The 13,021-nt window shown below is 42.3% G+C and overlaps 1 protein-coding gene across 1 annotated transcript in view; it reads right to left on the reverse strand.

Annotated features, from left to right (window-relative positions):
- STAC (SH3 and cysteine rich domain) overlaps nt 1-13,021 on the reverse strand; it is a 115,904-nt gene that overhangs the window by 22,262 nt on the left and 80,621 nt on the right. The window contains exons 5-7 of the mRNA XM_014519933.2: nt 11,610-11,725; nt 6,708-6,789; nt 1,523-1,593 (exon numbers count right to left, since the gene is read on the reverse strand). Coding sequence (XP_014375419.1) covers nt 1,523-1,593; nt 6,708-6,789; nt 11,610-11,725 — 269 coding nt within the window. The remainder of the gene's footprint in view (nt 1-1,522; nt 1,594-6,707; nt 6,790-11,609; nt 11,726-13,021) is intronic.

Genomic DNA, 13,021 nt, shown 5'->3' on the forward strand with positions numbered 1-13,021 from the left:
TGGAGTCGATAATGACTCCAAGATCCTTTTCCACCTCCGTGCTGACTAGAGGGGAGTTCCCCAGCCTGTAGGTATGGTGCCGGTTGTTCCTCCCCAGGTGCATCACCTTGCACTTGCCTGTGTTGAACCCCATCCTGTTCTCCTTTGCCCATCCTTGTAACCTGTCAAGGTCCGACTGTAGCCTGTTGCTCCCTTCTATTGTGCCCACATCCCCCCACATCTTGGTATCATCAGCAAATTTGAACAGGGTGCTTTGCACCCCCTCATCCAAATCACTGATGAAGATGTTGAACAGGGCGGGCCCGAGGACCGAGCCCTGCGGGACCCCACTGCCCCCGTCCTTCCAGGCCGAGAAGGACCCATCCACTACCACCCTCTGGGTGCGGCTCTCTAGCCAGTTGGCGACCCATTGGACTGTGTGGGTGTCTACGCCACAGTCCCCCAGTTTCCTAATGAGAACAGGGTGAGAGACAGTGTCGAAAGCCTTCCAGAAGTCCAGGAAGACTATATCCACTGCTACCCCTGCATCCAATGATTTAGTGACCTGATCGTAGAAGGCCACCAGGTTGGTCTGACATGACCTGCCGCTGATGAACCCGTGCTGGTTGCCCCTGAGCATGCATTTCCCTGCTGGCCCCTCCTGGATGTGTGCCAGAATAATTTTCTCAAACAGCTTGCCCAGGATCGAGGTAAGACTGACTGGCCTATAGTTTCCCGGGTCCTCCTTCCTCCCCTTTTTGAAGATGGGAACCACGTTGGCCCTCTTCCAGTCCTCCGGCACCTCTCCAGAGCACCACGAGTGCTCATAAAGCTGCGCCAGGGGACTCGCAATGACCCCGGCCAGTTCCTTTAGAACTCTAGGGTGGAGATCATCCGGACCGGCTGACTTAAAAACATCCAGCCCCTCCAGCAGCTCCCTAACTAGATCCTCACTTATCCCAGGCTCAGGTGTGCCTCCCTCAGGGCCTAGCAGGGAGAGTAGAAGCTGCCCAGACCTTTTATTCTGCCCTTAGGGCACTAAGACTGACTCTAAAGACCAGACATTGGGTGCCTCCAGGGCTGTAGCTGTAAAAGCATCTGGGAATTGAACTCAGGTCTCCTGTGTGGTAGGTAAGTATCATACCACTGAACCACAGGGGACTCTGGATGAAGTTCAAAAGATTGGGATATGTGGTCTTTCCTTAACTCACGTAACTGCCCAGAACCTTAAAGGAAGGACATTGACTCCTCCTTGTATTACTCCCATTTCTATTGGCACTTCCACAAGGATCTAGTGAGAATCTGGGCTAAAAGGGACTGAAGAAAGGAAATGGATCTTTTCCAAATGTCTTTTCCAATGCCTGTTTCAGGAGTTATAGCTGTAAGATTGCACTATTTGACCAACATCCACACTGCTTGGGTTTACTGTTGGACTCTGCGTTTACAATATCAGTTTATAAGAGACTCACCCAAGTTCTTCTCTATTAGACATAAACCTCTTAAATCAATGTGCATGTTCAATATACTCTCATTAATTCCTTGCCTGTACTGGGGAGTTTGTTCTTTTTGGTTCTTCTCCAAAGTGTTCTGTGCCATTTTCTGAGTATGTAAACACTGAAATAAAACACATGAAAAACTGGTAATAGCTGAAGGCTCAACATCATTTGGCTTATCTTTATATTCCTACTCTGACTTTTCACTCCATCTCTCAGTCATGTTCTCTTTACATGAATCAGTCATTTCATTGCTCTAACATCTACAGGACCCCCAAAAAACTAAGGCCCATTGGCTATTGTGATGAATCATTTGGGATGGGCCTTCCTTTGTGAGGCTATTGTGCTGCCCCACACACAACCAGCAGGGCAGATAGTAATGAACTGTCTGCACAATAATATCACAATCAAACTTATCATCTTACTCCAATTGTTTCATGAGTTGATTAGTACCTTTTTTCATCCAGCTCACCTGCTGACTTTGATGGCATTAGCCCACCGATTATAAAAACTGCTATCTAATATTTAGAGAACTCTGTATCTCAGTTCTCAGCAAGCTTGAACATTATTTTAAATGTAAGAATCCATCAACTGTTATGACACTAAAGCCCTCTGAAAAGTTTAGGACCACAGTTTACTTGTATACTTTCTAACAGAAGTCTCCAAAGCACTAGTTTTTAATAGAAGACTAAATACTTAGTGCAAGGGTCTGCAACCTATGTGAGATGTGATCTGACCTGGGGTAGTGAGCAGCAGCAGGGGGATTGGCAGCACTTGGCAGCATTCTGCAACAGGGATATCAATGGCACGTGGTAAGCAGGGTACCAGAATGGGACTCTTTTGGTGAGTCTGTGCTGCCCTGCTGCAGCTGCTGCTATCAGTGGTGGGGTGAATGGTGACAGCATCCGCAAGAGATGTACATGCCGGGTTTGGGAAATGCTGGCCTAAGGCAACATTTGGTGGCACATGGTGCCAAGGAGGATGGCAAGGGAAGTGTTTGGGTTACAAGCAGCAGCCCACCTCCTAGCTGAGCCACATTACTTTGTATTATATTGCTTGTATCATTATTTGTATTACTAATTATTTTCATAACATTGCTGCTCCACCTTCTAGTGAATTTTTCTCTCATTTTTCTAAGATTTAGATTAAGGAAAACAGAAGCCAAGGAACTGCCGAACTTCTGCTGAATCTCTCTCACTCTTCCCTATTGCATTTCTCATTGTGAACTGAAAGCCAGACAAGAATCTGTCTTTTAAGAAAAGTCTTCCCCAAGATTTAGGTAGTAAATCTATATTTTGGAGACAAAATTGTATTTTTAGACACTGAGAAAACAGAGTGTTAATTGCTTGAATAGGAGGGATGAAATGTCAGGTGCATGGACTGGACAGGAAAAAGAGGGACATTCATTAGTACAAACACAGCCAGTAAAGGTGTGGATGATCCTGAGAAAATTTCTGTCCCGTTCTAGTTGCAGTATTTGAAGATGTCTGAACACAAACTGGATGTAATCTTGTATCTTGAATACTTAAGCTGAAAACACCCCAGTTCTATTTACCTGCTTCAAGCAATGCTAATCGTGACACCTCTCTGAATTGTTTGTCCAGCCCCACAGTAAATAGAGTGAATCTACAAATTGTGGAGGACCTGAGGAGCTTATCTCTTGATTTTCAACAGTAACGAATTTACACCTGTGTCACAGTGTATAATGCCACTATTGTGACCTGCTAATGTTTTACAACCAATTGGCAGAGCTGGAAGGTCAGCTCACAGTTTGTTTGGACACATTAGGAGATGAAAATTTTTTTCCATATGAATTTTTATTTTCTGGATGTTGAGGGGAAGGTGTCATGAAAAAAGGGGTTAAATAAAAAAGTCCTGGGGAATAATGTGCAATGTAATAGTGAACATTTTTTACATCTATTGTGCATTTCTATAGAGAAGCTTTTCAAGCTACTAGGCTGTGGTTTTGATCTGAAAATACACCACATGAATATGGTACTTTCTAGTTCATCAGATCAGCTTCCTTTGTGTATTCAGGGTAATTTCTGCTGGACTTAGTGATAAAAATAAAACTTAACTACTAGCTTTGGGCCCTGGTAGCCATGTCGAATAAACATTGCCAAAAGCTAGTAAGCTAGATTGTATTCTTGGTCTATCAGCAGAAAATTCTTCTTGGCATGTTTTTTTCCCCCTACATCTGAAGTGGTGACACCTGCACAAACTGCCTGTTGGCAGTGGGGTCATGCAGGTGTCACTAAGATTGTAATTTGTCTTTCAAAACTTTTATCACTAGTGGTGATTCACACAAAGAAAGAACATAATTGACTCTCAGAGGCCATGCTGAGTTTACAGGGCTGGATGTTACAAAATTCATCTTTTTATATGCAAATGGAGAACTGTTGTTACTGTAGGTACATTAGCATGAACAATAATAAATGTGCCTTTGCAATTATTAGACTAAATCTTTAGAAGGGAATAAACCAGCCTGCTAGACTTATTTTTATAGTACTTCTGTAGCTGTTATACTAAAAATTCCATCTACTGGAATTTTTTTTAAAGGAAATCAGGCTTGCCAGGGAAAGCAAAGCCCAATGGACCTGCTTCATCAGAGTTACTGGAGCTTTACATAACAGCAACTCCAGATAGAATCACTGCATATCACTTTAAGCCTGGAGGAAAAAGAGGTAGATCACAAGAACATTTTAAAATAAGTTCATTACACTCTTAATATTTATTTGGTTCTTTCTCTTAGATTATTACCTGATATGCACAAACACTATAGGACAAAGAAACTATGAGGACTTCTTTTCCACATACTCTAGAAATTCATCTGTTTTCATATTTGTTTGCAGTAGGAGAAGCATGAAAACCATGTGGGAACTCTGGGAGCATGAAAAGAGTTTTTCCATTTCATTTTGTCATTTGGTTTGTGCAAACAGCATGGGCAGTTTATTAGATCTACCAAGTGAAAGTTTTTTTGAGCAACTGCTGCATAATTCATACACTGAGCCGTTGAAAGATGGATTGTAAAGAAAGTCACTACTGATCAAAGGAATCATTAATGTGCCAAGGACGTTGTTGAGAGGTTGGACACATATTGAGCTCTTTAAACTAGTCTCTTTCAGCAAGTTTATTGAATGCATCCAAGTCACATAGATCCCATAGGAAAAAATTCTCCTGGGCTCAAAACAAGGTGGTAAGGTATGTAAAGAAAAATTGATTGAAAAACATAAGGTGACAACTTTAAACTCAGGTAGGATGGATTAATAACCACTGGCCAATGGTTGCACTTCTAAAGTCGATTTACACTTCCAAACCATCAAGTAAGTAGCATCTGAAGGTGTGTGCCAAGACGACCTTAAATTGACAACAAGGAAAAGAACTGAACACTGAGAAAAGGAGTGAAACGGTGAGAATAAGTAATAGAAGAGAGGCTCAGAGGGAGTTTAAAATGGGGGAAGGAAGGGATTTTGAAGTTACCACCTGGCTAATATTAAAATTATCTGGCATATGGAGTGAAACATTTGTAAGGGAGTGAAGGGACCTGTGGTATGTTTTTGCAGTGTACATTCTGACTGCATACGCAGTTTTGGAATAATTCTCTGGTGAAAACAGCAAGCAACTCCAATTCTTCCAGCCCGAAGTTTTACTGGGCACACAGAAGTTCTTTCTACCATCACCACAACTGGACTCGGGCACTGCAAAATTAATGACTCACTGTGTCACACCCATGGCTAAGGCAATTCACTGCATGCTGTGCGTTCATAATCACTGGGCAGCAGTCATAGACACACATCATAACAATTATACATACTATTGTTATAATGAAATCATATTACATACAGACTCCAAAGGGACAAAGGGTTGGAGCTATTTGTATTATTTACGATTTGTATTCCTGGAGCACCTGGAGGTTTTTCATAGATTCATAGATTGTAAGGTCGGAAGGGACCTTGGAAGATCATCAGGTCCAGTCCCCTGCACCAAGCAGGAAAGATAACTGGGGGTCAGGTGACCCCAACAAGGTGACTGTCCAGTCTCCTCTTGAAGATTTCCAGGGTAGGTGACTGCACCACCTCTGGAGGGAGCTTATTCCAGTCTGGACACCGACTGTGAAGTCGTTTTTCCTAATGTCGAGCCTGAATTGATCTTGCAGGAGTTTGTGGCCATTACTCCTGATTTTCCCCTCAGGTGCAAAGGTGAACAGTTGCTCACAGAGCCCTTGATGTACTCCCCTAGTGTAGTGGTAAGCTGCTACCAGGTCCCCTCTCAGCCTTCTTTTCCTCAGGCTGAAGAGTCCCAGATCCCTCAGCCTTTCCTCGTATGGCTTGCCTTTTAAGACTCTGATCATATGGGTTGCTCTTCTTTGGACTCTCTCAACCTTGTCCACATCCTTGTTAAAGTGCGGTGCCCAGAACTGGACGCAGTACTCTAGTGGTGGTCTCACCAGTGCTGAGCAGAGCGGAAGAATCATCTCCTTGGTTTTGCTGGAGATGCATCGTTTGATGCATGCCAGAGTATTATTTGCCAGACTAGTTATAGCATCGCACTGCTGGCTCATATTCATACTATGGTCTATTATTACCCCTAGGTCCCTTTCATTTGTGGTGCTAGTCAGTTTGGTGCCAACAAGCCTGAAAGTGTGTTGGGGGTTGCTCATTCCCAGGTGGAGCATTTTATATTTCTCAACATTGAACTTCATCAGATTCCCATCCACCCAACATGCCGGCCTGTCTAGGTCCGCCTGTATCTGTATGTAGCCTATCTTCAAATGTGACCACGCTTTCCCATAACTTGGTATCGTCCATGAACTTGGCCAGTGAGCTCTTCACCCCCACAACCAAAACTGAGGCACGTGGTGACTGGAACTAATTATGAATATGAGTACTACATAGTGTGCCCTGAAGAAACTATAGGGACAAAGGTATTAATAAAATGCCACAGTAGGTTCGAGGGAGAGGAAGGAAGTGAACCCAGATGTGCTGACTCTCCACTTGATTTCAAGTAGATTTGGTTCATATGCTATACGAAAATCAGTCTTTATCGATTCTAAGGCTCTGAGGAATTAACCCATACTGGTAAAGAACACCTTTCAAATTCCTCCCTTTCACCCTTTGGCCAAATCACCCCCAAATCAGAATATGCCATAAGGAAAAGCTGCAACAGTTCACATTGATTGCTCATGCTACTCCATCACTTTGTGCATCTGCAAATGCTGGAATGTCCTGCACTCACCACTGTTGCTGCGTCTCCTGTTTATGTCAAATGTGCCTCCTGAACCATCCGTTTCCTCAGGAACTTCTGCCAGGTCTGAAGTCTATGAGTGAACAAGATGGGATAAGACAGAAAGAGAAGCAATGAGGCAAAATGAAATCACATCAGAGCCTTAAGTAAATGCAGAAACTTGGTATTGAGTATTTTGATGTATCAAAGGGGGCAAGCCCGCCCCAATTTCTGGGCCAACAGTGCAATAGGGGGGGCACAGGCCTGCAGCCTGGCCAGACCCAATTCTAATCTGTTAGCAAAACTACAAAGTCAACCCTGACACAACCACAAGACATAGCACCTTAGTTTGCCCCAGGTAAAGCAGGGGGACAAAGGCAGCAAAAGTCCTGTGGCTGCAAATGTTGTTAAAATATCTTCAAAAGATCTGAAGAAGACGGTCATGCCCCCTGCTACAGATGAAGGCAAAAAACAGTCCATACTATTCTGACTTCAGGGTAAAATTCTTTCCTGACTTCATATATGATAATCACCCTGACCCTGAGAGGATGGGGATGATGCTCTGGCTAGGAACCTCTGAGCTAGTCCCAGCAGAAGCACTGGAACATCCCAGTCAAAATCCCCAGCCTTGACTGCAGCCACACACACTGCTTTTGAAGAAGGGATAGAAAACCTCCTGACACATAAAGCAGCAGGAGGGGAAAACTTATTCTTTCCTGGCTCCACGTGGCAACCAAGAAGCCTAGGAGCATGGGAAATACCCACAGTAGAACATAGGCATAGCTCCTCCTAGATCATCTCTGGCCAATGTCTGTCCAACCTCTTCTTGAACAGCCCTAATGATGGCAAATCCACAACTCCACTGCCTCTCAGTTTTTCCTGATATCCAATCTAAACCTACTTTGCTGCAAGTTCAAGTCATTGGTAGTCCATGTTCTACTTTCTTCATCGAGAGAGAAAAGGTGTTTTCCTTCATCTTTATGGCATTTCTTCAAGTATTTGAAGACTGCTATCATGCTTCATCTAAATTGCCATTTCCAGAGGCTGAACATGCTTATTGCCTTCAACTTCTACTTATGTGGCTTGCCTTCCAAGCTATTTATTATTTTTATTGCCTGCCTCTGAACCCTCTCTAACTTCTCCCTGTCCTTTTAAAAATGTAGAGCCTAAAATAACTGTACACAATACTCTAGATCAGGTCTAACCAGTGCCAAGTACAGAGGCACTTTCATGTCCTATGTTTTTCATCTAATGGTTCTATTGATGCATACCAAAACTGCATTTGCCTTTTATGTAACTGCATCACACTGCAGACTCGTATTGACTCTGTGAACTACCGAGCCTCTCAGATCCTTTTCCGTAATGTTGCCATCCAGCCAGGTGTCACTCATTTTGTATTTTTGATTATTCTTCCTGAGGTGTAGCATTTGGTATTTGTCAGAACAGAACTTCATCCTTTTAGTTTTAGCCCAGCTTTCCAATCTGTAAAGATTCTTTGGAATAGTGCTCCTGTCCTCCAACGTATTTGCAATCCTTTCCAGTTTTGTAGTCTGCAAACTTGCTCAAGAAATGCTCAATTCCAGCATCCAAATCTTTAATAAAAACATTGAACAGCAATGGACCCAGGACAGTCCCCTGCACCTAATTTATTTTAAAGAAGGTATTTAACTGGTACAGTTTCAGGCCTCAAAAGCATATTGTTTAAAGGCCTGATCTTATACTCTTTAGTGAGCTGAATAGCAATTTTACATGAGTCTCCTTGCTGGAATAAGGAGATACTCAATATAAAGCTTTCAAAATCTGACCTAAGAAATGTCACTTTCTAAACTCTACTCACCTGTCTACTTTGGAGATTATTTTAAAAACATCTCTCTAAATATAGAGTCTAAGATTTTTTCTCATCTGAAAAGCTATTATCCTTTGTATAGCCTTCTTCATTTCCTAATAACATTTTATTGAAGTGCTCTTGAACATTTCACCCTACCATTTAATTTCTTACAATGTTCCACAATTACTGTGTACATACAAGGAAAACAACTGCTTTGCAGGCCTGTACTTACATTGCAAGAAAAAAAAGATACAGCAAAAAGTGCACCTAGCTATACTTAAAGGTTACCACCAAAGGTAAATGTTCTAGTATTGTTTCCTTTCACTACTGTGGTAAAAATACGTTATAATTCGGCCACCAGGCCTTTGCAATTGCTTTTGTGTTCAACATGTTTTGCAATAGCTTCTGCATATAGATTAAGGCTTATTTTGCACATAGATCTTGCAACCATACTTATTCAGTGCACTAGGGTTACACCAAGATAAGAGGTTATTAAGGGGCATTAGTTTCGCCGCAGTTCTGCTTTTGGACTGCGCATGCGACAGGACCTTTTGCCGCAGTTCTGCTTTTTGACTATGCATGTGCTAAACTTGATAGGAAACAATAACCAATAACAAGTTGAGCTCGACCTGCAAGGCAAGACGTAACAATAAGGACTTTCTGCATACCTGGCTGCAAGGAGACACTTTGCCCTCAAGATTATGTAAGACCTATGCAAGGCTTTCTGTTGTCTTTTTGGCTCATTGCATTGTATTTTAAATTAGGCTAAGTTGTGGGTGCATCTATACGAGATGCTAAATGCACAGTAGACTCATTCTACTGTGCATTAGCGCATCATGGCAGAAGCTGTGCTAATGCACAGTAGATTTAGTCTACTGCCCATTAGTGTCACTAAAAGACCATGTGCTGGCACTATTATGTAGTAGCATCAGTTACTGTTCATTGAGTTAGTATCTGTTATTACATCTACTAAACTGAATGCACTGTAACAATGGCACATTCATGTATGTGTAGATGTGCCCTGTGTGTGCTATCACTAGGCGTGTCTACACGTTCATTAATGCGTTTTCCTAATGCACATTGAATTTAGTACCTCTAATGTGAGGCACTAAATAAATGTGCATTAGGTTGCCCCAATGCACAGTAGCAAAAGCACACTTTTTTAGTGATGCTTAATGAGCAGTAGCTTAACTTTACTGTGCATGATTTTTTACACAATATTTTTCACAAAGTTTATGCAAAGTTTTTCTGTTGTTCTTTGTAGTGTGCTTGAAGTTGCATATTGCTGTGCTCAATAAATGGTCTCTTCAGAGAATGTACTATTCTTGTTCAAACATTTATGAATTCAGTGCCACTACCTGAAGTCTAACATGAAGTCTGGTAACAGTTGGTATTGCTATGCTTTCCTCCCTAAAGCTCTCAAGGGCAGGTTCCTGTTTTGCATCACCTATAAACTTAGCAGCTGCACTAGGCATACCCAAGTACATAATGCACAACTTCCATTGTGATCATAATGGAACAAAAGACCCTCAAGGACCAGGTCTGCAGAGCCATGGGAGGTGAGAAGCAAGAGTAAAATATTCCGTGCCCTTTATTTCTATAACTGCTCATTCATTGCTGGCTCACAACCCTATGCCCATTGTTCCAAAGTAAAGGCCTTAAATCAGGAAAATGTATAGTTTCATGTAGCTGTCTTGCAGTTTTCTCTATTATCTATGCACTGACATGTGCCACATTAAATCCACTGTCTAACTTCCCAGGAGAAAATGCCACAACAAACTGGCATTCTGTATTTTACACCTACTCTCCACCTTGTTATTATCAAAACTCCAGGGCAAGCTGACTCTGTCTTTATGTTTTCTATGCATGAGTATTCTTTCATAATTTAGCATAATGCTTTATTGACTTACCAGATAATAATTACATTCAAAGAACTGCTGTTCCAGTATAAATTAAATAAGTGAAAGAATTAGTTATAGGCACTAAGTAAGAAAGGTACTAGAATTGTTTTTGGTTTTAAAGAAGGAGGAAAATACTAAGTTTCTTTCAAAATAAAAAGGAATTGAATGAAGGGTATAACGCCTTCATTCAGCTTCTTGAGCCTATCATCCTACCCAGCTTTGACAAAAGATTGTACGGTCTTGTTTGGATTAGCTTGAGTTTGCCTATTTGAATTAGATTCACATCTCTGTTTAGAAGTTTATCTGTATAAGTGAGACCCCCGTTTATCTCTGCATTTAAATCTGTGTTTAAGCTGCAGCAAAGTCCTGGTTTGAGTCTTGTGATGAACATGGATATATACAAGCACAATTTTAACGTCAAGTATATGCTGAAGCAGTTTGCTGAATCGGGTCAAAGTCCTATGAGATTTTTGGGCTAAACTGAATTTCTCTCCAAGGTAAATGTACCCTTTTTCATTGCAGAGGCCCTACCACTATATGGAGATTGGCATTTAACCACCTTGCCTCCTCCTTCATCACCATAAACTTCAACCCTTCTGAGACATCTTGCTTACAGACTTTTTTAATGAGGAGGTGAGCTGGCATCATATAATCAGCCTGCTATTCATGAACTACAGGCAAGTACTTCCTTGGGACCCGAATTTCAGAGGTGCCAATCCTGAAGTTTTCATTGAATTCAGCTGAAGTGGTGGACATTCAGCAACTGAGAAAAAAATTCCCTAGCTGTACTCACGAGGGACTTAACCATGGGCTACTTTAGACACCTGTGTATAAGAGTAAGGACATATGAGCTGCCTCCTTTATCTTTTGAATGAACCATCCATATCAGGGACCCCTGTATCAGTTGGCTGCTACTCTTCCTCCTCTGTGTGGAGCTGCAATTCAACCCCAATTCTTCTTCTGGGCAACACAACTATACACTGAAACTGAGCAGCACAAATCCAAATATAACAGAACAGTCCACCTGTTTAATTTCCGTTGTTCTTTGTGTCTGGGGTAGATGTTTTTTTATAAAAGCCTGAAATGTAGGCTTTCCATTCTGGATGGAAATTCAGCAATGGTGGCTATGAATGAGTATGCTGTGGTCTTCCAAAAAGAAAATGAATGATGAAATACAACACTTACAGAATTCCTCTTGGGTGAGTCAGATCCACTTCCAGAGCTGCCCTTCTTGGTTTTCTGCGCCAAAGAAGTTCCAAAGCGGAGGGTTTCATAGACAGGGTCAACCTTATTGCCACAGGCTGTAACAGAAGAGGCAAGACACAGATAAACTCATGAAAAAATGGGCCCATGCCTCACCTTCGCTCTTGAGACATAATGATATGCATCTTTATGGTGGGAGACAAGAACAACAAACATGGTAGACCTATCACACATGTGCTCAGTGAGCATGGAAGGATCCTTCCATCTAGAGGATCTGGAGAAATCAAACTTCAGTGGAAGTGACTTTTGCTTTCTTGCTGCTCTTTTCAAGGCTATCTTTTTCTGTTAGACACTTCGTTCCTCTCCCATTCCCTTATCCCTCTTTAAAAGAACCCCCCCACTTCATTCCTGACCCTCCTCCCTCACTTAGTCACAATAAGGCCATCACTCTCATGGAAGTTATTCCACTTGTATCCACTTTTCTTGTTAACAGAACTATTGTAACTGTTCTTACATCTTCTGTGGGGACCTCCATGATGCACTGCTCCTCCCCTTGTCTGGCCCTAGTTCCTTCCTTGACCCTCTCCCCACTTCCCACTCCCAGAAGGATTAAAAAAAAAGGATGTTGGCAGTTTATGGAGTGATCTTGTAGACGTTTAGTTCCTCTTTGTGTTTCAGCAGCACATAAGCACTTCTCAAACTTTAAAACAACAAACAAATGTTTCACTTGAATCAGAAAAAAGATAATGTGGCCCTGATCCTGCTTTAGCCATCACAGGAGAAGACTCCTGTGCCTATGGCAAGCAGAAGCAAAATCAGTGGGTGGGTGTGGGGAGGGCCTGTCTACATTGTTATCACTGTAAGATGAAGTTCTTATATGTATATCGTGCCTTTCAGAACACTTTCAGAAATTATGGACCTGATTCTGGTCTCATTGACATTGATATAAATGGAGATAAAATTTTCAAAAGTCAATAAATTTATACTGACAAAACAGAGACCTGGGTTCAAGACCTGTAGAATATACAGCAAGGGTTACCAACCTGTGACATGCAGACTAGAACTGCCCAGTGCAGCATGAGGGATCAGTGTAACAGCTACACTGTGTCGGCTGCCCATCCAATCTGAAGTGCTCCCCTCCACTGTACAGCCTGTTGCTCCACAGCATCTGAGCTGACCCTTGCTGCAGGTAGGGTCAGGAATCTGGCAGCTGGCTGCTCAGAGGAGGGGGAGAGGCAGAGACTTCTGGCCTGCAGCGATGACTGGAATACAAGTTCCAGCTGACACTAGCTAAAGGTTGTGGACCCTCATATACAACATCACTGCAAAGCAGCACCCCTGGGGTATAGGGCGATAACCAGTTAGAATACAGCACAACAGTACAGTATAGGGAA

Source organism: Alligator sinensis, unplaced genomic scaffold (genome assembly GCF_000455745.1).
Source record: "Alligator sinensis unplaced genomic scaffold, ASM45574v1 scaffold1118_1, whole genome shotgun sequence".
Taxonomy (NCBI): Eukaryota; Metazoa; Chordata; order Crocodylia; family Alligatoridae; genus Alligator; species Alligator sinensis.